General features: G+C 43.9%; 1 protein-coding gene across 4 annotated transcripts in view; it reads left to right on the forward strand.

Moving 5' to 3' along the window:
- LOC135548734 (ankyrin repeat and KH domain-containing protein 1-like) overlaps window positions 1-26,651 on the forward strand; it is a 53,556-nt gene that overhangs the window by 13,099 nt on the left and 13,806 nt on the right. The window contains exons 3-24 of one of the 4 annotated variants that reach the window (XM_064978612.1): window positions 1,552-1,708; window positions 2,147-2,309; window positions 6,050-6,197; window positions 7,133-7,366; window positions 7,557-7,651; window positions 7,765-8,002; window positions 9,118-9,309; window positions 9,448-9,557; window positions 9,833-9,920; window positions 10,092-10,219; window positions 10,446-10,589; window positions 10,711-10,813; window positions 11,000-11,893; window positions 13,038-13,168; window positions 13,267-13,378; window positions 13,540-13,685; window positions 13,984-14,126; window positions 16,431-16,644; window positions 16,771-16,946; window positions 17,044-17,206; window positions 17,443-17,538; window positions 17,666-17,782. In XM_064978612.1, the coding sequence (XP_064834684.1) occupies window positions 1,552-1,708; window positions 2,147-2,309; window positions 6,050-6,197; window positions 7,133-7,366; window positions 7,557-7,651; window positions 7,765-8,002; window positions 9,118-9,309; window positions 9,448-9,557; window positions 9,833-9,920; window positions 10,092-10,219; window positions 10,446-10,589; window positions 10,711-10,813; window positions 11,000-11,893; window positions 13,038-13,168; window positions 13,267-13,378; window positions 13,540-13,685; window positions 13,984-14,126; window positions 16,431-16,644; window positions 16,771-16,946; window positions 17,044-17,206; window positions 17,443-17,538; window positions 17,666-17,782 (3,992 nt within the window). The remainder of the gene's footprint in view (window positions 1-1,551; window positions 1,709-2,146; window positions 2,310-6,049; window positions 6,198-7,132; window positions 7,367-7,556; window positions 7,652-7,764; window positions 8,003-9,117; window positions 9,310-9,447; window positions 9,558-9,832; window positions 9,921-10,091; window positions 10,220-10,445; window positions 10,590-10,710; window positions 10,814-10,999; window positions 11,894-13,037; window positions 13,169-13,266; window positions 13,379-13,539; window positions 13,686-13,983; window positions 14,127-16,430; window positions 16,645-16,770; window positions 16,947-17,043; window positions 17,207-17,442; window positions 17,539-17,665; window positions 17,783-26,651) is intronic. The other 3 variants (XM_064978613.1, XM_064978614.1, XM_064978615.1) reach the window with 3 other exon arrangements.

Raw genomic sequence — 26,651 nt, forward strand, 5'->3', positions numbered from 1 at the left:
GTAATAAGTAAAGTTGGGGCGGCAGGTAGCCTAGTGGTTAGAGCGTTGGGCCATTAACCGAAAAGTTGCTGGATCGAATCCCTGAGCTGACAAGGTAAAAACCTGTCGTTGTGCCCCTGAACAAGGCAGTTAACCCACTGTTCCTATGCCATCATTGTGAATAAGAATTTGTTATTTAACTGAAATGCCTAAAATAAAAATAAATAAATAAAAGTTGACTGCAGGGTGCTCACAGGCTAAGTGTCACAAGGTAATTATCAGACCGGTCACAACTGTCTCTCTCTGGCCTCAGTTGAGCTAAGCTGAATCAGACCATCGACGCACTAAACCTTGGTCTGTCTGTATAGAGCCATAGTCATTGCAGCCTCTTTAGAGAAAGAAAAGCTTTCTGAAACAATTAAAGACGTTAATTGGTCTGATTTGATGTGCATGAACCTGTGGATGGCACGTCGTGGTGTGCAGACGGTTAGCACATTAGCTGGTCCCCAGCAAGCCAGCCAGTCAGTCAGTGCATGGCGAGCTGGTACAGGCTAGCCCAGCCCATGAAATGAGATGGGAGGTAGCTAGGCTCTCTGGGACACCACGGGGGAGATTAACATGAACAATGGATTTCCATACAGCAGCAACAGCTCCCATCATGACTCAGCACTGGCCTTTAGTAGACTCTGTTGTTTCCGTCCGTGTGTCTGTCTCCTGTCTATCTTTGTGTCTGTGTGTATGTGTCTTAGTGATTGTTTGTTCCTGTGTTTTTGTCAGTTCCTCTCTGTGTGGTGTGCGTGTCTGAACTGCTGCACATCTGTGTAACCAACCACGTGGCACGTGCAGTGGTTTTTGCATACCATAGGCAATATTGGGCTCATTCTTCTGTTAAGCCTCAATGTTGGCTGATCACCAGGCTCTGTTCCGTTGATTCAGTGTATGCACACTCTGAGTCATGTGTTCAGTTTCCCCAATTGATATTATCAGAAGCTATTTCTCCAATAGAAATCCCAGATCACACTTGTAGGCGATGTCATGTCGATGTTGGCAAGCTAAGCTCACGCGCAGAAACACGTCATTGGGTCTAACGGTCATCTCACTCCGAACTGCAGATATGCAGGCCATCAAATCAAAGGCACACCTTCGATACAAAGCTGTTTTTGATGAGAATGAAACATAACATGTTCCACTAAAGACATTGGCTCAAATCTAGGTTGTGCCTTTTAGATTTCGAGAAAATGAACAACTAAGGAATAATGTTTCACTTCTAATTGACTTCTCAAACCCTGGCCTGATCTGCTTTGTTTGTTTCGCAAGCGTTCCTGGAAGTCTCGCGACTCTAGGTTTAAAAACTCTGTTTCCTCAACACTGTTCAGCACTTGATAATACAGACAGAATGTGTTCTTTGCACTGTGTCTTTGAACATGTTGCATGGTTGGAACATGGGCTAACCTATGCCCGTTTTGTGTGTGTTTTTATTTGGCCCGGCACTAACTGTGGATGCGTTTGTGGTCACTGCGGCTGTGCTGTGAATGCTGGTGACCCTCGATGCACGGCCCTGTGCCTATGAAGGCATTGGTAAACTGTCCACTGCCGATGGTAAAGCCTTTGCAGATCCAGAGGTGCTACGCCGCTTGACGTCGTCCGTGAGCTGTGCGCTGGATGAGGCTGCGGCTGCTCTCACACGCATGAGGGCTGAAAACACACTCAACACCAGCCAGGCAGACAAGTATGTATCTCTTCTGCTCTAGTAGTCTCATACCACAAAGGTGCATCACACCTTATTCTCACATCAGTAGAAAGATGTTCTTGTCTAGGCCATATGTTTCCTTTGTGCTTTCTTCAAGTTAGCGTTTTCCCTCCTCATGAACAGTTGACAATTCCTTAGATGAATACGTAACTGTGCTCGGACTCTGAATAGCTCACATTGATTCATAGACGTTACCTTGTTCTCACAAATTAAATCAATCTTATACTGTTTTACTGAAACACTTTAAGGCACCATATTGAGCCAAATGCAGTTCATAAAATGCATGTACAGCTCTGAGTGAGGACTTTTTGTTTTCAACTTCGTATTAGGTGTGAATTGTGACAGCGCTCTGTTACCTTGTTTTCTGACCTGCTGTTGATTTGCCCTGTGCAGCCACAGTCCCAGTAATTGTAGCAGTCTGGTTATTTTCAGCCGTAGCTTGGCGGAGGCGTGCTCGGACGGGGATGTCAATGCCGTGAGGAAGCTGCTGGATGAGGGGCGGAGCGTCAACGAACACACGGAGGAGGGAGAGAGTCTGCTCTGCCTCGCCTGCTCCGCCGGATACTATGAACTCGCACAGGTAGAGTAAACACACACACACACTTTAAATACTTTATTTCAAGGGCCGTTGACACAAGACAGGAACAAAAAGAACCTTCTCCTCCTCCACATAGCTAGGCTGCCCGTAACCGCCAAAACAGAGCAGTACTGAGGCAACTGCCTTGCTCTGGTCTTAGGAAGGCCTGCAGTCTGGAGACCATGTACAGTAAGCCTACGTACGTTGCTGAGACTGCCAAATATCAGTGCCACCAACCTGCATCTTTATCCCAGGTTGTGTAGGAGGGATATGAGAGGCTGGTATTTTAGGAGCATGTCTGCAAAAGCCTGCTCCTATCTAACAGTCGAATGAGCAGCCCACTTCCAGAATCAGCGCCTCCCCCACAGCAACAATCTCTGGCTCATTCGGCATACAAGAAAACACATTATCATCAACATCAAACCAGGCTCCTCTGACACACAACACACTCTCTCATCTTTGTATTTTTAACTACTCATGTAATACTGCTAGCATTGCCCAGCCTTGCTTTTAATCCGTAGTTCCATCTAGTTCTGAAATCCAATACAGTTGTATTCAAATTAGGGCTGACCCCAATTATTCGACTGTTTGGTTGTTAGGCTGTTGTGGTGTGTGTGCGTATATATATACATGTATGTATGTATGCATTGCATGCATCCGTAAGGCAGTAGTGACCAAGAAAAGCACAAATAAGCAAGGATAAATATTTAGTACCAGTCAAAGTTTGAACACACCTACTCATTCAGGTTTTTTTATTTTTACTATTTTCTTCATTGTAGAATAATAGTGAAGACATCAAAACTATGAAATAACACATATGGAATCATGTTGTTGTTAGGGTTCGTTCCTTGGTCCTTGTCAATCATTGGCTCATTGGTGAAATTAGCATTATGACTCTTTAATTAAATAATTCAAAAACCTGTATTAATGCAATTGCAGACAGAAGTTGACAATCAGGATCACAGCACGCATGCTTCCGAGTAAGTTCTGAATCAAAGGAAAGGTCCCGTGTTATTTTATCAAACCCGAAGTCCAGCCCTAGTGATGTCACGGCCTACGTCATTATCTTTTACTCATGAGACCAAAACCATGCCTACACAGCTATATTAACAAGGCTTTTAGTGTGTTATCTAAAAGCTTAGCAGTAAATGTCCAAGTTGGTTTATGTATTTATTTTATTTATTTCACCTTTATTTAACCAGGTAGGCAAGTTGAGAACAAGTTCTCATTTACAATTGCGACCTGGCCAAGATAAAGCAAAGCAGTTCGACACTCACAACGACACAGAGTTACACATGGAGTAAAACAAACATACAGTCAATAATACAGTATAAACAAGTCTATATACGATGTGAGCAAATGAGGTGAGATAAGGGAGGTAAAGGCAAAAAAAGGCCATGGTGGCAAAGTAAATACAATATAGCAAGTAAAACACTGGAATGGTAGATTTGCAGTGGAAGAATGCGCAAAGTAGAAATAAAAAATAATGGGGTCCAAAGGAGTAAAATAAATAAATAAATAAATAAAATAAATACAGTAGGGAAAGAGGTAGTTGTTTGGGCTAAATTATAGATGGGCTATGTACAGGTGCAGTAATCTGTGAGCTGCTCTGACAGTTGGTGCTTAAAGCTAGTGAGGGATATAAGTGTTTCCAGTTTCAGAGATTTTTGTAGTTCGTTCCAGTCATTGGCAGCAGAGAACTGGAAGGAGAGGCGGCCAAAGAAAGAATTGGTTTTGGGGGTGACTCGAGAGATATACCTGCTGGAGCGTGTGCGACAGGTGGGAGATGCTATGGTGACCAGCGAGCTGAGATAAGGGGGGACTTTACCTAGCAGGGTCTTGTAGATGACATGGAGCCAGTGGGTTTGGCGACGAGTATGAAGCGAGGGCCAGCCAACGAGAGCGTACAGTTTGCAATGGTGGGTAGTATATGGGGCTTTGGTGACAAAACGGATTGCACTGTGATAGACTGCATCCAATTTGTTGAGGAGGGTATTGGAGGCGATTTTGTAAATGATATCGTCGAGGATTGGTAGGATGGTCAGTTTTACAAGGGTATGTTTGGCAGCATGAGTGAAGGATGCTTTGTTGCGAAATAGGAAGCCAATTCTAGATTTAACTTTGGATTGGAGATGTTTGATATGGGTCTGGAAGGAGAGTTTACAGTCTAACCAGACACCTAAGTATTTGTAGTTGTCCACGTATTCTAAGTCAGAGCCGTCCAGAGTAGTGATGTTGGACAGGCGGGCAGGTGCGGGTAGAGATCAGTTGAAGAGCATGCATTTAGTTTTACTTGTATTTAAGAGCAATTGGAGGCCACGGAAAGAGTTGTATGGCATTGAAGCTTGCCTGGAGGGTTGTTAACAGTGTCCAAAGAAGGGCCAGAAGTATACAGAATGGTGTCGTCTGCGAAGAGGTGGATCAGAGACTCACCAGCAGCAAGCGCGACATCATTGATGTATATAGAGAAGAGAGTCGGTTATAGTGGAATGTCTGACTTTTCTTGTCTCCGACACTCCCCTGCAGAGTTCTGTCTCAGTCACACATTTCTCAGAGAGAACTAGAAAACAACTTTGGAACGAAATTAAAACCTCATAATGTGTGTGTGTGTGTGTATATATATTGTTAATTTGTAGTCTAGGACCCTATAAATATAAGGAGGAAGGAGTCTTATAACCCCTCCCCTTCTATTAATACAACATCAGCATAATCAATTATTCTAATACATCAGTCATTTGGTACAGCCCCAATCATGACCCCTAGGTGAACCTCTAACATTGTAACCAAGAAAGAGAAGTTTTCAACAAATCAAAAAGTTATATTTGAGATTCTTCAAAGCAGCCACCCTTTGCTGTGATGACAGCTTTGCACACTCTTAGCATTATTTCAACCAGCTTCATGAGGAAGTCATCTGGAATGCATTTCAATTAACAGGTGTGCCTTGTTAAAAGTTAATTTGTGGAATTTCTTTCCTTAATGTGTTTAAGCCAATCAGTTGTGTTGTGACAAGGTAGGGGTGGTATGCAGAAGATAGCCCTATTTGGTAAAAGACCAAGTCCATATTATGGCAAGAACAGCTCAAATAAGCAAAGAGAAACGACAGTCCATTATTACTTTTAAGACATTACGGTCAATTTTTTTGATTACTACATGATTCCATATGTGTTCTAGTTTTGATGTCTTACTCTACAATGTAGAAAATAGTACAGATAAAATCCCTTGAATGAGCAGGTGTCCAAATTTTGATTAACCACGTGACAATGATTTTTAGATGACTTGTTATGAATTAAATTAAACTCTTCCTCAAATGTGCATATGAAAACTAACTGGCACTCAGATCGGTAGAAATGGCGAGATAAATTGGCATTCCACATGATAGTTTGCTGAGTTCTCGTGTAGCCTATTACCGGTCACTTCAGGAGAGTAATATCAGAATCTCTGGAAGCAAGTAGGAGCCAAGGAGGATGGTTGGGACAGGTTTTGTTTTTTCCGGTTATCTTGATCTCTGTCTCCCTCTTGAGTCATTTGTCTTATTTCATAAAACAGTGCGCTTAATGCTTCAGACAAGCTCAATGAATGTAGTGGATTTTATTCAAACATATATGGTGTCTGTGTATGGAAAATTACAATCGATTGGTTGAAAGAACAGAATAGATCATTAAAATGTTCTACTGCCAACCTGGGGCTTTGTGGTTGTGCCTGGGTATCTGTTGCAAGCACTGATGTTGTCTGTTCTCCTGCAGGTCTTGCTGGCTATGCACGCTAACGTTGAAGATCGGGGCATCAAGGGCGACATCACGCCCCTCATGGCAGCAGCCAGCGGCGGCTACGTAGACATTGTCAAACTGCTCCTGGTACATGGGGCTGATGTCAACGCACAATCCTCCACAGGTAAATACAACAAGTCACATTCGCTCAATCCAGACAGTCTCATACCCTGACTACACCTCTCGAGTCGCGTGCGCTGCAAAATAAATGTAGAAATGTATGTTCTACAATTATTGCACCCACACTGCTCACGCGTGTCAACGAGCGTCTGCGTTGCCAATGGCTAAAATAGAAGTCCTTTCTATTTCTAACGCAGATCGCGCTGCAAGTCCTGCCTCTCCCATCTCCTCTTTGGTTTATAGAAGCAGGTATTCACTTGCCATCTCGTCATTGGCAGGGTAGCCTAGTGGTTAGAGCGTTGGACTAGTAACCGAAAGGTTGCAAGTTCGAATCCCCGAGCTGACAAGGTACAAATCTGTCGTTCAGGCAGTTAACCCACTGTTCCTAGGCCGTCATTGAAAATAAGAATTTGTTCTTAACTGACTTGCCTAGTAAAATTAAGGTAAAAAATTGTTTTTTTCAAATTGGTTATACCCAGTGTTGCCGGTCGTTGTGGTAATACTATGAAAGTTTAGATGCCAATCACCATATAAGTTCAAAGATGAAAAAGCCTGAAAGGAGGAGAGATGACTAGATATGTTTCGGTTGACAGTTTTATGTGTGGATTAATTGTCAGAGTAGAGGACCTTGTGCATTTCAGGTGAAGTAACAACTTAATGTTTATCTTAGGACAAATCAGCTAGCAAGTGCAAGCTAAATTGCCATACATGTTTTTCGACCTGTCCCCAAATTAATGTAATTGGTTCAGAGTTTGTTTTGATATTTTAACCTGTGTGTCGTCATCATGTTTGGTGTAGGGGGACAAAATACATTTATGCACGAAGGGGTTCGCACGCAGCCGGTTTGGGTTCCATGTCATACTTCCCCACCACATGCAGTTATATACATCTGCTGTGAATGTCCACAAACACTTAACACTCTGTCCTTGTTCTTGTCAGGTAACACAGCGCTGACGTATGCTTGTGCGGGCGGCTTCCTGGATGTGGTGAAGGTGCTGCTGAAGGAAGGCGCCAACATCGAGGACCACAATGAAAACGGCCACACCCCCCTGATGGAGGCGGCCAGCGCGGGACACGTGGAGGTTGCCCGGGTCCTCCTGGAGTACGGTGCTGGAATCAACACGCACTCCAACGAGTTCAAGGAAAGTGCTCTTACGCTGGCCTGCTATAAAGGTACGTCCTGGACAATGAACCCCTTACCCATGCATCAGAGCGATCGGTCTTTGTCTAGATATCCGTGACTGAAGTGATCTAATGTTGTCACGTATGTTGAAAAAGTATGAATGTTAAACAGGAATTGTAATTGTAGGAAAGAAGCACCCAGAGCATTGTTTATCATTGTTCCTCTTGTTCCCACACACAGGGCACCTGGACATGGTGCGCTTCTTGTTAGAGGCTGGGGCTGACCAAGAGCACAAGACAGACGAGATGCACACAGCACTCATGGAGGCTTGTATGGTGAATAAACACAGACACAGGAACTCATTTAGTTTGTGCAGCACGATGAAATTGGACAAGGTGCAGTATGGCTGTGCACGTTGGTGAGCCCTGTTGTCTCTGCCTCTCTTCAGGATGGGCATGTGGAGGTGGCGCGGCTGCTGTTGGACAGCGGGGCGCAGGTCAACATGCCTGCTGACTCGTTTGAGTCGCCGCTGACGCTGGCGGCCTGTGGGGGGCATGTAGAGCTAGCTGCCCTGCTGATCGAGAGGGGCGCCAACCTGGAGGAGGTTAATGATGAGGGATACACTCCACTCATGGAGGCTGCACGAGAGGGCCACGAGGAGATGGTAGCGCTGCTTTTGGCACAAGGTATGGACTTCTCTCCATTTGAAACAAACGAGTGCTTCGGTTTAGAGATTTGTTCCTTACTACAGATGTAGGATCTTTATTTGATCATCCTTTTGTTGCTGAGAATTTTCCAACACTGCAGGAAATGCAGATGAGCTTTGTGATTTACATAAATCACCTGAAAACCCACACTAGCATAGTTATGTTAACGCTATTGCAGTTTTAGGTATCCTTCTTTTGGCCAGCTAATAGCCTAAACACAGGTGAAGCAACATTATGGACTTAAACGTTTAAATCCTGTTGCTGTAGGAAAATGTTCTGTGACAATATACTGAGTGTACAGAACATTAGGAACACCTGCTCTTTCCATGAAACTGACCCGGTGAAGCTATGCTCTGTTATTGATGTCACTTGTTAAATCCTTTTCAATCAGTGTAGATGACAGGTTGAAGAAGGATTTATAAGCCATGAGACATTTGCAACATGGATTGTGTACTTGTGCCATTGAGGGTGAATGGGCAAAGGCAAGTTTAAATGGCTTCGAACTGGGTATGTTAGTAAGTGCCAGACACACTGGTTTGAGTGTCAAGAACGGCACCGTTGCTGCGTTTTTCACGCAACGTTGCAGTTTCCAATGTTTCCCCTGTGTATCAAGAATGGTCCACCACCCAAAGGACATCCAGCCAACTTGACACAACTGGAAAGCATTGGAGTAAACATGGGCCAGGATCCCTGTGGAATGCTTTCGACACCTTGTAGAGTCCATGCCCCAACGATTTGAGGCTGTTCTAAGGGCAAAAGGGAGTGCGACTCAAGATTGGGAAGATGTTCCTTATGTTTTGTGGACTCTGTGTAGGTCAAATTAAGATCCAACACCGGTATATTGTCCATCCAAGCTTAGTGTTGAGGCAAAATGCAGAAGTCCTCTTTTGGAAATAAAATGATGTTCAGTTACAGTTTTAAGATTATTTTCTTTCTGAGTTAATGCAAAAGGGACAAGCTGGCTTTTCTAAAACAAATTGGGGAAAATCATTCTGGGGTCCAACAGGCATAGATTAGTACTCCTTTAAAATGGGTTCCAGGCCAAATCATCTGAATCCTTGTCCCTCTGTCTATGTTGTCTGTGTTGTCTGCAGGTGCCAACATCAACGCTCAGACAGAGGAGACCCAGGAAACGGCCTTGACGCTCGCCTGCTGTGGGGGCTTCCTGGAGGTGGCTGACTTCCTCATCAAGGCCGGGGCCGACATCGAGCTGGGCTGCTCCACGCCTCTCATGGAGGCTGCTCAAGAGGGACACCTGGAGCTGGTCAAATACCTGCTGGCTGCAGGTGAGCAGAACCTCTCCTAAGGAGGACAGCCTGTCTCTCTCAAACCCAACTCTACCAACCTCATTTATTGAAATTGACTTGGCTATAAAAACAACAACCCTCAGTGTGTGAATTTGACACTTGTACTCTTGTCTTCAGGCGCAAATGTCCACGCCACCACGGCGACGGGAGACACGGCGCTGACGTACGCCTGTGAGAACGGACACACAGACGTGGCTGATGTGCTGCTGCAGACGGGGGCTGACCTGGTGAGACCTCTCCCCAACCCTCTGTCCTGCCCTCATCTATGGGGGAACAGTTCATGTCAATACATAGCGTTTTTGTACGAGTTGTTTACACGTTTGCATAAGTGTGGGTGTGCTTCCCGAATTGCATCCTAAAATATTCCCTTCATAGGGAATCGGGTACCATTTGGGATGCAGCCTGGGTGTTTTTAAGATGCTGTATACATTGCTGCTTGAATAGGCTCATGTGTTTCTGTGTGCCCACGTGACTCACTTCTGTCTTTCTGTTTGTCTTGCAGGAACATGAATCGGAGGGGGGCAGGACCCCTCTGATGAAAGCAGCCAGAGCGGGACACCTGTGTACTGTACAGTTCCTAATCAGCAAAGGTGTGCCTCTACCTCCTCCCTGTATAACAAGCACACACCAGACATCTGACACATTTGAACTTGAGCCGCGGACAGACACAACGATACATTCATCTTAACACGTCGTAGTGTTGCTACTTTTTGCAGGTGTGCTTAGGTTGACCCTGTCCTTTGTCTCCCTCCCTCCACCAGGTGCTAATGTTAACAGGGCGACGGCCAACAATGATCACACTGTGGTGTCTCTGTCCTGCGCTGGGGGTCACCTGGCCGTGGTGGAGCTGCTGCTGGCCCACGGGGCCGACCCCACACACAGACTGAAGGTGAGTTTGCCTGTCCCAAGCTCCTGGGCGGAAAGGTCTCAGGAAAGAAATCTAATGTTAAGAGTGCAAGCACGGCAAGCATTCTAATGGACTCCTGTAAAGACTAACCTTTCTGTAACTCCTATGAACACAATTGTTTCTTTTTCAGTTGTCTTGAGATAAATTGTAACTTCTCCCAAGAACCTGAGACTAATGGTAATGTGTGTTTTGTACATGTTTCACATAGGATGGCTCCACCATGCTGATTGAAGCTGCTAAGGGTGGACACACCATCGTGGTGTCCTACCTCCTCGACTACCCCAACAACATCCTATCGGTCCCCACGCCTGACATGTCTCAGCTCACACCCACCTCTCATGACACCTCTCAGGTAGACTGCTGACTTGCCTATAGACAAACATCTACTTCTACAAACATGTTATTTGTCTGGATGACGTGTTGATACCAAATTATACTTTTATGTTATCTTACACTTTACCTTACCCAAACAGGATCCACGAGTTCCATTCCAAGCCCTGGCCATGGTGGTGCCTCCTCAAGAGCCAGACAGGGTCCCCTCCAACATCACAACGCCTCCACCGGTCATCACAAAAGGTCAGTTCATACGACGTGTGTTAACAGCAAATACATGTCTAACTTTGTTCATTCCCTGGCCAAGAAGCCCACTAGACACCAGTTGACTGCACAAGGCATTAAAATGTTACAGGTAATGATTACTGTAATACTGAATGGTACAACCTTGTAGCTAACTGGTTGTGTTGTCCTGTGCGACTGTCTCAGGCAGCTCTAAGCAGAGGCTGAGCCCCCACCTGGGTAGCCCTGTCGCTGCAGGCAGTCCAGATGCGGATCTGCTGCCCCCCTTCCACCCATACCAGCCCCTGGAATGCATTGTGGAGGAGACGGAGGGCAAGCTGAACGAGCTGGGCCAGAGGATCTCCGCCATAGAGAAGGCCCAGCTGCAGTCTCTAGAGCTGATCCAGGGAGAGCCGCTCACCAAAGACAAGATCGAGGAGCTGAAGAAGAGCCGCGAGGAGCAGGTGCAGAAGAAGAAGAAGATCCTCAAGGAGCTGCAGAAGGTGGAGCGCCAGCTGCAGCTGAAGACGCAGCAGCAGTTCACCAAAGAGTACCTGGAGGCCAAAGGCCTGAAGGACGACCCGGGGCAGCCGGGTCAGGCGGCAGGGGTGGAGAAGCTCGGCACCCCCCTGCCAATGCAGGCTGCACAGCCGGGCTTCAACACTGAGGGGGACGGGGAGGGCAACCACCACCACGATGGGCAGCTCCATTCCGCCGACGAGGAACAGGAGGATGACGATGATGATGAAGATGATGAGGACGAGGAGGATGAAGAGGTGGACTATGCCAAGCTTCCCGAGGTGGACACCATCCTGTACAGAGAGGCCCAACAGCACCCGACAACCTCTCCTCCTCAGACCCAAGGCCTGCAGGCCAACTTCGTACCCGTCCAGTCCCTGGCCCTCCAACAATCCACAGACTTCAGCACAGCAGACTACCTCGACAGCCCTGACCTGCAGAGGGCGATGGTGAGCCAGCAGCAGATGCTGGGGCAGCACTTGACAGGCCTGGGACCGGGCCTTCTCGCCCAGGCCCCTGATGGACTTATGGTAGCCACACCAGCACAGACGCTCACAGACACGTTGGACGATATCATGGCAGGTGTGTGAGCAGTTACCGTAGACTCTGGTTCATTGCTTTCCTTAGTTCTTCTAATAACTATAAGTAGTGACAGTGTTCCCTCCCCCATCCATTTCCTTAATACTCAACACGGTTTCAGTACATTTTAAACAGAATTCACAAATGGTCTTGATCCTTAAATTCTAATGTAATACGATTTGGTTATAATTTGAAAGTTTTGTCTTATTAAAACCTCTTAAGACTGCAGTGCCTGAAATCAGGCACAAGAATGGCTGATATTATGTTTATATTATTGAGGAGTGCTTACGCCTCGATCACACCGATAGCTATATTGCATTTTGGTACACCAGAAGTACATCCATTTCCAATGGAACGCTGCGTTTGCTTTGCAGCGTTTCGTTGCAGAGGCAGTTTGCAGTGTGACCTGTGTGGTGCATACGTTGGATTCATCGAACGTATCCGTGAAACTATACGCGTAGACGGGCCTGACAGAAATGGTAGCGAAAGGTGAATGTCGAACTTTTGTTGCACGCATATCCAGATGATGCTGCGTACCATTTTGCGCAACGGCGCTGTAGATGTGATCAAGGCATTGGAAAATTCTGGTCCATCGCAGAGTGATAGGAGAGCGCTCGTTGCATTCGTCTTGAGCACACACAACTGTATATGTAACTTGTGTAGCTCTACGATAAAGAATGAAACCTACAGACTTCCTTAAACCTAAAATAGTGACAGAAGTCATTTTGTGTGGAAGTCAAAAGTTTCGTTACGTCGGCGGCAAACCCAAAACATATGCTAGGAACGAAGAAAAATCCCTTGTCACTGGGCTTCTCCCGTTGTTGATACGGAGGACGTATGCTGTTTAAATGGCCAACATGTTAAGATGTTCACAAATGTAACACATTTTCAAGATTACTAATGTCTTGATATGTTTGGTGAAGTAATAAAGAAAGTGAAATATTTTGGGTAGGTGTTTCTAAAACTAATTGTAACCACATATGGACATATAAAGAATAAAAAGGCTTATTCATTCAAATGTCATGGAGGGGGGTGGACACTACAACATTATTGAAAATATTGCCCTCTTGCTAGTTTGATGCATACCATAGCAAAACAGTGCAAAAGGGCTGTCAGCTCAAGAGGTTTTAACAACTCTCTCCCTCAGCAGCAGTGAGCAGCAGAGTGCCTATGTTGAACACTACAACCTCACCCACACCCACAGCACAGACGCCAATCGACGGAGAGTCCCCACCCTCCATGCTCCCCCTCTACCCCTCTGTGGACATTGACGCACACGTACGTCACACAACTTATCTGCTAATACACACTGCTTAAGCTAATAGTAGTACGTCTTGTTTCTGATCAGGAAAATAACGCTGACTATCTCTTCTCAGACGGAGAGCAATCATGACACCGCTCTGACGCTGGCCTGTGCAGGCGGCCATGAGGAGCTGGTGTCGGTGCTCATTGCTCGCGGGGCTAACATCGAGCACCGGGATAAGAAGGGTACACACTCCATACTTTGTCTTTTATATGTTAGTTGTAGCTTTAGTTTTGTAAATGTGTCAATTTTACGAGAACAATCATTTGTCTGTAGAAGTGGGAGTCCATATCTGTGTATGATGTTGGAGAGTAATCTAAGTGTCTGTCCCTCTGTCTGTCCCCAGGTTTCACCCCTCTGATCCTGTCTGCTACAGCGGGTCATGTTGGCGTGGTGGAGATCCTGCTGGATAAAGGCGGGGACATCGAAGCCCAGTCAGAGAGAACCAAAGACACACCTCTCTCCCTGGCCTGCTCTGGAGGAAGACAAGAGGTGCTGCTCTGCGTTCAACACCACATCAGTGACTTGTTATAGGATCAGAGACCAAGTAAAATGGCTGAACTATGGGCTCTTAACTGGCCCAAACTGCTGGTTGTTAAACTAATACAAGGGAGCTGCTGGATGAAATCAAGTTCAGAAGTGTTCAGTAGTGTGATCAGACCTGGCATCTTTCAGACCATTGACACCCCGATTTGACACCAACTTCCTGTCTTGACCAGTTTAACACTCCATACATTTAGAAAAACAATGTGTTCTGTGGATTGAATAACTTGTGGTCCATTCCTTTCAGGTGGTAGAGCTGTTGCTGCTGCGCGGGGCCAACAAGGAGCACCGTAACGTTTCAGACTACACTCCTCTCAGCCTAGCCGCCTCAGGAGGCTACGTCAACATAATCAAGATCCTCCTCAACGCTGGTGCTGAAATTAACTCCAGGTATCTACAACCAGCCCTCATTGCCACAGTTTGTTTCCATGTGCAGGCTGCACCTCTGCCTTTATCCCAATATCAAAGTGGAACGGACAGCATTTTAGCAACATGAAATCTTATTAAAATCAGTTGAATCATACCCCCAGAAAGAATATGACACCTTTCCTTTACAGTTTATGACAAGCGAGCACTTAAATGGTCATTTTCATGTTTTTATAAATTCATAGAATGTTTGGGAATTACGTATAGTAAGGCATTTGTTAGCAGTCGTGCTTTTGGACAATTAATAGACACTGCAGTAAATAAAACCAAATAACTGTCCAGGACTGGATTCTACGCACACTGGTGCGCCATAGCCAATCAGAGCTACAGTAGGCCTATATGCAAATAAGCCATTTCCCACACAGGCCTGCCGTCATTCACTTGGAACTGGACTGTGTGTTATACAGGCAGTAACAATAGCGTGGCTTTAGATCTTTAGAACGCATTCACTAAAAGCCACAAAGTCCTGAATGGAGTTCTGCAAATATGAAAATAACTTGAGAGTTTAACAGTTTGGAACTGCACAATCCTATTGATCAAACAACCATGAAAAGGTTTTCGTTCCCTCAGTGGCCTTTGCATATCAACAACAAGATCAACAACTAATGCTATCCAGAGCAAGATGAGCTAAAATCTAACAAGCGAACATTTGATAAACCCTCAACTTTTTCACCTAGTTGTCTGTCAAAATTGCACTCATAAATAATGGGTAATAGTAGCCTTCTTGTCCTTCTGCAGCTTGCCTGTCATTGCATGCTTGTCCCAACCCATGCTTTGACATAAATGTGAACTTGCCTGCCTGCCCGCCCGCATGTTTGATCAATGCCAAATATATTTGATTTGACAACTGAGATATGCTAACTGTGAATAAGTCGTTAAAGTTCAGTATAGCTAGCTACCAAAGTGATTCACGTTTCTTGCTAGCTAACCAAATGACACATGCTTCATCTCGAGCTGAAGCCACTGAAAAAGGATAAGGGGGAAAAGTCAGTCACTCAACCACTCCTCCAATGACATGGCATCCTAGCTAGCTAGCTAACGTTAGGTGCCGTGTTATTAGCTCGCTAAATAAATAGCTAGCTACATAAATAGATACGCTAGCCCAGGTGTTAAACTCAATCAGCGCACGGACAATATTGAAAAAACATTTTGCTGGCCTGACATAGCCTATTTGATTTGACCCAAACTAGCCATTGTTTTATTAGAAAAAACATGGCCCTTTCTATGTCTGCTGATGTATATAGCGTTTTAACATATTAAAACAAAAGATAAATATTTGTCCTGCCTTTACTGCTATACTTGCAGATGTGCGTAATATGCTGCAACCCTAATCAAAAAGTACTCCAAATAACAAAAATGTAGCTATAGGTTGTTGTAACATTTAAACTTAAAATATATATACACTTCCAATTCAAAAGTTTGGAGTTACTTACAAATGTCCTTGTTTTTGAAAGAGAAGCCATTTTTTTTAAGTCAATATTTAAAATAACATCAAATTGATCAGAAATACATTGTAGACATTAATGTTGTAAATGACTATTGTAGCTGGAAAAGGCAGATTTTTTGTTTTTTATGGAATATCTACATAGGCGTACAGAGGCCCATTTATCAGCAACCATCACTCCTGTGTTCCAATGGCACGCTGTGTGAGCTAATCCAGGTTTATCATTTTAAAAGGCCAATTGATCATTAGAAAACCCTTTTGCAATTATGTTAGCACAGCCGAAACTACTGTTCTGATTTAAAGAAACATTAAAACTGTCCTTCTTTAGACTAGTTGAGTATCTGGAGCATCAACATTTGTGGGTTCGATTACAGGCTCAAAATGGCCAGAAACAAAGAACTTAATTCTGAAACTCGTCAGCCTATTCTTGTTCTGAGAAATGAAGGCTATTCCATGTGAGAAATTGGCAAGAAACTGAAGATCTCGTACAACGCTGTGTACTACTCCCTTCACAGAACAGCGCAAACTGTGTCTAACCAGACTAGAAAGAGACGTGGGGGGCCCCGGTAAACAACTGAGCAAGAGGACAAGTACATTAGATTGTCTAGTTTGACAAGTCCTCAACTGGCAGCTTCATTAAATAGTCAATAATAACCTATTTTTAAAACCTCAACTCTGGTTTTGAAGTATATTTTTGACTGATATTATGATTGTTTGTTTCATATCTGCAAGGTAGTTAAAACAGTTCCACTTGAACTGTTTATGTTATCTTTGCTTTCCCCGCTCCCTGTCTGTTTCTCTCATTGCGTATCTGTTTCCTTCAGGACTGGGAGTAAGCTCGGTATCTCTCCTCTGATGCTGGCGGCCATGAACGGCCATGTCCCTGCGGTCAAGCTGCTGTTAGACATGGGCTCGGACATCAACGCTCAGATCGAGACCAACCGCAACACGGCATTGACCCTGGCCTGCTTCCAGGGACGGGCGGAGGTAGTCAGTCTGCTGCTGGACCGCAAGGCCAACGTGGAGCACCGCGCCAAGGTGCGAGCAGCTGCTATCGGCTAAACATGACATGTCGTTATGTGAGCTGGAGTCAGACATTAGGTTTGGTGTTAGTGTGGTGTCTATTTGGTGGAGTATGTCACTGACTCCTACATTCTCTATTAGACTGGTCTGACTCCCCTCATGGAGGCTGCGTCGGGTGGCTATGCTGAGGTGGGACGCGTGCTGCTGGACAAGAGTGCTGACGTCAACGCCCCACCTGTCCCCTCCTCCAGAGACACGGCGCTCACCATTGCTGCAGACAAGGGCCACTACAAGTTCTGTGAGCTCCTCATCAACAGGTAATTACTGATACAGTCCTATGACTGTAATATGAGATTGAGCATGGCATTTGTCAGAATATCATTAGTCTACTCACCCTGTCATCTTCATCCTCAGAGGTGCTCACATCGACGTGCGTAATAAGAAGGGGAACACACCCTTGTGGCTGGCAGCCAACGGTGGGCATTTTGACGTGGTGCAGCTTCTGGTGCAGGCCGGGGCCGATGTCGATGCAGCAGACAACCGCAAGATCACACCGCTCATGGCTGCTTTTCGCAAGGTACATTACTGACCCCCCCACCACTACCTAAATGAAACTATACTGTGATTAAACACTCGTGTGACATGCTCCTTTTTGTAAATATGCTCTGATATTGACTTATAGTTGAATATCTCATATCTGACACTTTGGCACTCTAGGATGTGCTCCCCTTTCCTGCACCTAGATATTGACCCTGGTGGTGCGCAAATGGAAGAAGAATCCTGGGAGGTTGAGCTCTGACCTCTGTCTTACAGGGCCATGTGAAGGTGGTGCAGTACCTGGTGAAGGAGGTCAACCAGTTCCCCTCGGACATCGAGTGCATGAGATACATTGCCACCATCGCAGACAAGGTAAGATAAAACAGACAAGGCAATAAATTAATTGAAAATTAGAAAAATATCAACATGGGTAAAACACTATGACGCTCAAAGTGTGGGTGAACTCCCAACGGCAAAGCTTGTTTTATACTCCTCCTAGGACCTGCTGAAGAAATGTCACCAGTGCATGGAGACCATTGTCAAAGCCAAAGATCAGCAGGCAGCAGAAGCCAACAAGAACGCCAGCATTCTGCTGAAGGAGCTGGACTTGGAGAAGGTGAGTAACTTTGACCTTTTTTATCAAACAAAAGCTTTTGCATCCCAAATGCCACCCTATTCCCTATATTTATGATTATACAGAAGTGGTGCTATTTGTAGTCCCACCCCAGAAAATTATATATATACAGTGGGGCAAAAAAGTATTTAGTCAGTCACCAATTGTGCAAGTTCTCCCACTTAAAAAGATGAGGCCTGTAATTTTCATCATAGGTACACTTCAACTATGACAGACAGAATGAGAAGAAAAAAAATCCAGAAAATCACATTGTAGGATTTTTAATGAATTTATTTGCAGATACCTTTAGTGGGGTGGTAAGGAATTCAGGTAAGTATGTCAAATATGCAATACAAAGGTGTGTGTATTATATGGGCCTTTCTATAAATAAAGGGGCCAAGGTGTGACAGAGTAAACATTTACTTTAAAAAAATATATATTTCAATATGATTTTGTGTAGTTACAGGAGCAAAAGTATAGATGTCCACAATGAGACCAGAAAGCCACCTTGCAACCACAAAACATCTACATGTCAGTCAAAATGTCACGTGAAACATGGACACCGCATGTTTATTTGTAGCCAAGTCTTTTTGTGCTTTAGTTAATTTCCCGATCATTTATAGCAATGCTAACCATTCCTGAAGAATGGAAAAAAATAAACATACTTTTTCTTGCCACTGAATATAGAAATTATGTGAACCCTTTGGGAGTACCTGGATTTCTGCATAAATTGGTCATACAATTTGATCTGATCTTCATCTAGGTCACAACAATAGACAAACACAGTCTGCTTAAACTAATAACACACACACAATTATACATTTTCATGTCTTTATTGAACACACCATGTAAACATTCACAGTGCCGGGTGGAAAAAAGTATGTTGAACCCTTGGATTTAATAACTAGTTGACCCTCCTTTGGCAGCAATAACCACAACCAAATGTAGTTGCGGATCAGACCTGCACAATGGTCAGGACGAAATTTAGACCATTCCTCTTTACAAAACTGTTTCAGTTCAACAATATTCTTGGGATGTCTGGGGTGAACTGCTCTCTTTGGGGTCATGCCACAGCATCTCAATCGGGTTGAGGTCTGGACTCTGACTGGGCCACTCCAGAAGGCATATTTTCTTCTGTTGAAGCCATTCTGATGATGATTTTACTTCTGTGTTTTGGATCGTTCTCCTGTTGCAATCCCCAACTTCTGTTGCGCTTCAATTGGTGGACAGATAGCCTTACATTCTCCTGCAAAATGTCTTGATAAACTTGGGAATGAATTTTTCCGGCAATGAAAGCAAGCAGCCCCAAATCATGATGTTCCCTCCACCATACTTTACAGTTGGGATGAGGTTTTGATGTTGGTGTGATGTGCCTTTTTGTTGTGTGTTCCTTCCTAACAACTCAACTGTAGTATCATCTGTAAACATAATATTTTGCCAGTAGTGCAGTGGAACATACAGGTGCAGTTTTGCAAACTTCAGCAGTGGAATCTTCTGTGGTGTCCTCCCATGAACACCATTCTTGTTTAGTGTTTTACGTATTGTAGAATTGTCAACAGAGATGTTAGCATGTTCCAGAGATTTCTGTAAGTCTTTAGCTGACACTAGGATTCTTATTAACCTCATTGAGCATAATGCACTGTGCTCTTGCAGTCATCTTTGCAGGATGGCCACTCCTAGGGAGAGTAGCAACAGTGCTGAACTTTCTCCATTTATAGACAATTTGTCTTACCGTGGACTGATGAACATTAAGGCTTTTAGAGATACTTTTTAAAACTCTTTCCAGCTTTATGCAAGTCAACAATTCTTAATCTTAGGTCTTCTGAGACCTCTTTTGTTCGAGGCATGGCTCACATCAGGCAATGCTTCTTGTGATTAGCAAACTTACATTTTGATTTTTTTGTATAGGGCAAGGCAGCTCTAACCAACATCTCCAATCTCGTCTAATTGATTGGACTCCAATTAGCTATTGGAGAAGACACTTGCCAAGGGGTTCACATACTTTCCCCAACCTACACTGTAAAGTTTTTAATTATGTATTCATTATAGACAAGAAAAATACAATTTGTGTGTTATTAGTTTCAGCACACTGTCTATTGTTGTGACTTAGATGAAAATCAGATTAAATTTATTGACCAATTTATGCAGAAATCCATTTGATGACCAATTTATTCAGAAATCCAGTTAATGCCAAAGGGTTCACATACTTTATCTTGCCATTGTAGTTGATATAATAATACAATACAATGGGCTCTGTCAAGAAAATTATTGATAATAATCAATGAATTTCAGTAAATCGGTACACTATTCAAGCAGTGTCTCTTAAACTGTATACCCTATTTTCACTTGCAGCATGTTCTCTGGATTTATGACATTAGATCTCTTATTCACCACTACCATCAATACACCTCCAGAACTGTGTGTGTGTGTGTGATGTCATCCATCTGGTCTTGGCTATCTTTCAAAGTTCTGGTATGGAAACAAAGAATTACATGAGGTTATTGAAATTAGTAATTTAATATGAAACAAGATTTATGTAATTTAAAAAAATATATATATATTTTACCTTTTATTTTACTAGGCAAGTCAGTTAAGAACAAATTCTTATTTTCAATGACGGCCTAGGAACAGTGGGTGAACTGCCTGTTCAGGGGCACAACAACAGATTTGTACCTTGTCAGCTCGGGGGTTTGAACTTGCAACCTTTCGGTTACTAGTCCAACGCTCTAACCACTAGGCTACCCTGCCGCCGTAATGTAAGCAATGTGTTACTTACCATGCAGACTCTGAAGTTTCACCTCTCTCCATTGCTCAACATATATTCTCACAAACTGCAATCCCATGGAGGCAATCACAGAAGCAGCTGAGGTTTCTGGTTGCCACTACCCTGTTGTTTTTGATGCAATGCTGTAGTTGTAGAGCTCCTTTGCGTTTCTGATCAGGGCTTGGCCATCCTTCACTGCTGTGGTTGCAAGACTCTTGATTACTGCACTTTCCCCATCACTGGCACCTTTACTGTGTCTGCAGCCAGAATAGTTACGTTGTATGGGGAAACCAAAATCAGACACAGCATAGCTAACATCAGATATAGTTCCTTGTGATGTGTAGTGTGCACCACAGCTGTCAGAGTATCTTTACAACTTGTTGAGCTTCAGATTTCTTTGGTTTTTCAGGTGATCAATAGCTGCAGTTTGAAATGCGTCGACCGCATTGTAGTCATGTTTGAGGTCAACTGATATCATTATACAACTTTCTGTGATGGTCATGGGGCATTTTCCATATTTGTAGTACATGACCAAGGGGTGCAGTGTAGCACTCTCTTGTGTACAGTAAGCCCCCTGGGCCTCATGCTGGGACCTGCAAGTGTAGTTTTCTGCAAAGTCCAGGATGCCCAGTGCTGTGTGTTCTGGAAGGTTGGCTTTCACTTTTGCAAGTTGGTTGTTCTGCCAGTCCATGATGAATATGTGTTCGGAATAAGCTTGAACTTCTTGTTCATCAGTAAGCATCTCCATAGATTCACGCTTACAGACCAGTGATACATTTTTTTTCTTTTTGGCGTACTCTTGTTTCCCATTTTGTTACTTTTTTTTGTCTGACAATCTCCCATCAGTGTCCTTTTATGTTGTTGAGGAGGGGGGCAATAAATGGATCTTGTATATGGACACCAATCCTTGCACTGCCGTTTGACACTTAACTACAGGGGATTTCCACCATCCTTTCTCTTGCATAGTGCAACTGTTGAATGCATGCACACCTTTTATGGTTGGTGAATATTTGCTCATCAGGTGGCCGTTCACTGTGTAATTTCTGTTTTGATAATTTCAAAGTATTTGTAGAGGCAAGCAACCCACATGTTTAGCACTTTTCTGTGGTTTAATGGTTCTTGCTCTTTTTTTCTGTAAAACATAGCAGCTCCTATTGAGTTACAAGGGTTGGCTTTGAGAAGTTCTTGGTACAGCTGAGCAATGGAGTGCTCTCGGACGCTGGCTGCGCTCCCAGTCTTCTTGCTCACCTTTTCCTTATTTGGCACTTTGAGAGAGACTGCCTCATATTTTTCCACTGCTGAGACTGTAGATTACCTCAATCTATGTCAGTGGTCACCACCCTTTTGAGTCAATCACTTTCTCAGTCAAAATCCAAGCCAAGATCTACCTTTCGGATATTCTTTTTTACATGACTTTAAAAATTGTACGCTTATGCAACATTAACCTATTAAAAACAGTACCGTAGTAATGAGGTTTATGCATTAGGCTATAGGCCCAAAACATTATCACCACCTATTGATTTAGCTTGAATTGCCCTGCCAATGCATTGTTATTTTCAGACTGCTTTAAAAAATGTATTTCAACATTTGATGTAGACTATATAATCACACCGGTAATAGATCAGTTGTTGTATTACTTGTGAGTAAGGGCTGAACCCAATTAGTCGACTGGTCGATTGTTTGGTCGTTAGGCTGCTGGTCGTCCGAGGTTATTTTAGTCGAGCAGTAACAAAAATATGTATTTTTTTTCAAGGGTTTTTCTTTGTTTTTAATATTTTCTACATTGCAGAGTGCTATGGTAGCCATGCTAGTTAAGTGTGGCTTGAATTCTAAATAAACTGCAGTGTCACCAGCAATGCACCATTACACCACCTCCAACATGCTTCACGGTGGGAACCAAACATGCAGAGCTCATCCGTTCACCTATTCTGTGGCAGTTGGAACAAAAAATCTCACATTTGGACTAATCAGACCAAAGGACAGATTCCCACCGGTCTAATGTTCGCTGTTTGTGTTTCTTGGCCCAAGCAAGTCTCTTCTTATTATTGGTGATCTTTAGTATCGTTTTTTTTGCAGCAATTCAACCATGATGGCCTGATTTTAAGCAGTCTCCTATGAACAGTTGATGGTGAGATGTGTCTGATACTTGAACTCTGAACCATTTATTTGGGCTGCAGTTAACTCTAATGAACTTATCCTCTGCAGCAGAGTTAACTCTGGGTCTTCCATTCCTGTAGCTGGCCTCATGAGAGCAAGTTTCATCATAGAGCTTGATGGTTTTTGCGACTGCAGTTTGAAAGTTCTTGAAATTTTCCAGATTGACTGACCTTATCTTAAAGTATTGATGGACTGTCGTTTCTCTTTGCTTATTTGAGCTGTTCTTGCCATAATATGGACTTAGCCCTATTTGGTAAAATACCATCTTCTGAATACCACCCCTACCTTGTCACAACACAACTGATTGTCTGAAATGCATTAACAGAGAAAGAAATTCCACAAATGAACAAGGCACACCTGTTAATTGAAATACATTCCAGGTGACTACCTCATGAAGCTGGTTGAGAGAATGCCAAGAGTGTGCAAAGCTGTCATCAAGGCAAAGAGTGGCTACTTTGAAGAATCTCAAGTATATTTTGATTTGTTTATCACTTTTTTGGCTACTACATGTGTTTTCATAGTTTTGATGTCTTCACTGTTATTCTACAATGTAGAAAATAGTCAAAATAAAAAATCCCTGGAATGAGTAGAGGTGTCCAAACATTTGACTGGTACTGTATGTATATTTGCACCCATCTCAGTGAACTAATCCATTTTGGAGGCCTAGACTAAAATCCAATTTAAGCTTGATTTGAAAATGTGGTGGGAGGCTCCATATGGAGGGTGTGACGCAATTGCGGAGCCTCCAGAGGCACGCAGAGGCCAAATCGAGCTCTGTACCGCATCTCCATGCGCCTCCCAAATGTTGTAACAATGCGGAGGGCTCTGTATAGCTCCGCATTGACATCAAACTGTTAGCTTTTAAGCATCAGAAAAGCTCATTGCGTATAGCTGATTTTATTAAAACACACAGGGTGTCTTAATATGGAAAAATACACCTTAACATTTTTTTAGACCAATCGATTGAAAGAACAGACTACTTTTGCTCTACAAATATTTTTTTTGAGTTGGGGAGATCCCCTACATGAGGCACAGCTGAGTGAGCATGCGTTTTAATCATTTGCTTTTGATTTTACTGGGCTGGTGGAGCTTGCATCTGATGGTCAGTCTCAGTGGAGGGAGAGGGCAGCATACTGAGGGTCCTCCTCTTAACATCAATCCCTTTCCTGCGCTGACTGACCAAAAAGGGGCACAGTCTTCCAGCTGATGGCAACTCGAGTTGCACAGCATTTTCTGATTCATGCACAAATTCATTTTACTCCTATGAACAGAGAAAGTTTAATATTAAAAAAGACACAAGCCGCTAATAATAACGCAAGCCTATCGATACTTCCCTACTTATTCGTTGCAGCTGCAGTGCTGGTTGTAGAGCAAGTGGAAGAAGGGAGAACCCACATTTAATGGTTTATTGAAGTGTTGACAGTGCTGAGTAAGAATTTCAACATGAACTCACTCATAACAGCAGTTCTTTGCCCTATTCGTTGACAGTCTCTCTCTAGCCATGCTTTAAAAATCTCAGTTTCAAATTTGCTGTAGCTTTCTGTTATGCCTGTTACGTTACTGCAGACACAGCAATCTGAGCCATACGATTGGCCAGTGGTAGGTCTATAGTGCACTTGATTTGCTCCCCCTGGGAAGGCAGAGTTTGTACCTCCAGACATATAAAATCACGCATGGCAGCTGAATCGGGTGCACCAACTGCACGAGACAATGAAAAAAACAAAATAGGAACTCAAGGCTTATCGTTCATTTTTTTTTACAGAAATGTTTGCTGATCATCTAGGAATGCCTTGGAGATCAACCAGTGGATCGCGATTGACCGGTTGGTGACCACTGATCTATGTTGACCTTCTGGGTTTTTTGTTGTTGCTTGCCTTAAGTTTTCTGCTGACCCCAAATCTTTTTGCAAACTGTTCCCATAGTTTATTTCTTATTCAGTGAACAAGCCAAAGCCTTCCTAGTTGCAGATTGTCTGGACTTTTCATAGGCCTGCCACTTCCAAATTCCCGTCTGTGTTTTTGATCTTCTGACGGAAAATGGCTCGGTGAGGCCTTGTCAATGAAGTCCATGGTAGCAGTGACATACTGTGCTGCCTGTTTTGGCATACGGGCTTTAGCCTTTTTAAAGTTCCTTCTTCTGGCAGATGGAAGCCCTTCATCTCGCACTGCTGTCAGCAAGGCTCTTTTAGAATGGTCAAGTTGCTTTCTCTGTTATTCTAATTTATCCTCTAGTTCCTTGAGATTAATTCTCTTTGCCTCCAATTTCTGTTGTGCTTTAAACCCGCTTTGTCTTTTTGTTGTCCTGACAATATTTTTCCACAGTTTTCTTTCATGCTCCTCTTTTGACCTAGCTGCTCTCTGTTCAAGTTTTTTTTAAAGACAGCTTTGCCTTTTTCTGTAATTCTGTTCGTTACTGTTTTTTCCGTGCATTGGCAGAACAGTGCAGCTCCATCGAAGACTGCACTCAACGAGCTATTTAAGGCCATAAGCAAACAAGAAAATGCCCATCCAAAAGTAGTGCTTTTAGTGGCTGTGGACTTTAATGCAGGCAAACAAATCTATTTTACCTCATTTCTACCAGCATGTCACATGTGTAACCAGAGGGGGGAAAAAACTCTAGACCACCTTTACTCCACACACAGAGAAGCATACAAAGCTCTCCCTCGCCCTCCATTTGGCAAATCTGACCATAATATCCTCCTGATTCACGCTTACAAGCAAAACCTAAAGCAGGAAGTACCAGTTACTCGCTCAATACGGAAGTGGTAAGATAACGTGAATGCTACGCTACAGGACTGCTAACACAGACTGGAATATGTTCTGGGATTCATCAAATGGCATTGAGGAGTATTCCACCTGTCACCGGCTTCATCAATGTGCATCGACGACGTCGTCCCTACAGTGACCGTACATACATATCCCAACAAGAAGCCAGGTATTACAGGCAACATCTGCGCCGAGCTTGAGGTTTCAACTGACGCTTTCAAGGAACAAGCTAAAGGTGGTAAGGGTAGGTAACTACACATCTGCCACGGTGATTCTCAGCGGTGCATGCTTAGTCCCCTCCTATACTCTCTGTTCACCTACGACTGCGTGGCCAAGGACAACTCCAACACCATCATTAAGTTTGCAGACGACACAACAGTGGTAGGCCTGATCACCGTCAACGATGAGACAGCCTATAGGGAGGAGGTCAGAGACCTGGCAGTGTGGTGCCAGGACAAGAACCTTTCGCTCAATGTGAGCAAGTCAAAGGAGCTGATTGTGGACTATAGGAAAAGGATGGCCAATCAGGCCCCCATTTAACATCGACGGCTGAAGTGCAGCGGGTCGAGTTTCAAGTTCCTTGGTGTTCACATCACCAACGAACTATCATGGTCCAAACACACTGAGACAGTTGTGAAGAGGGCACGATAACGCCTATTCCTCCTCAGGTGATTGAAAAGATTTGGCATGGGTCCCCAGTTCCTCAAAGTTCTACAACTAAACCATCAAGAGCATCCTGACCAGTTGCATCACAGCCTGGTATGGCAACTGCGCAGCATCTGACCATAAGGCACTACAGAGGGTAGTGCGTACGGCCCAGTACTTTACTGGGTCCAAGTTTCCTGACATTCAGGACCTATATACTATGCGTGTCAGAGGAAGCCAAAAAAAAAATGTCGGACTCCAGTCATCCAAGACATAGACTGTTCCCTCTGCTATCGCATGGAAAGTGGTACTGGTCCAAACGGCTCCTTAACAGCTTCAACCCCCAAGCCGTAAGACTGCTGAACAATTAATCAAATGGCCAACCGGACTATTTTACCTAGTTTTTACACTGCTTTAATTATCTTGGGGCGGCAGGGTAGCCTAGTGGTTGGACTAGTAACCGGAAGGTAGCAAGTTCAAATCCACAAGCTGACAAGATACAAATCTGTCGTTCTGCCCCTGAACAGGCAGTTAACCCACT

Source organism: Oncorhynchus masou, chromosome 11 (assembly GCF_036934945.1).
Source record: "Oncorhynchus masou masou isolate Uvic2021 chromosome 11, UVic_Omas_1.1, whole genome shotgun sequence".
NCBI lineage: Eukaryota > Metazoa > Chordata > Actinopteri > Salmoniformes > Salmonidae > Oncorhynchus > Oncorhynchus masou.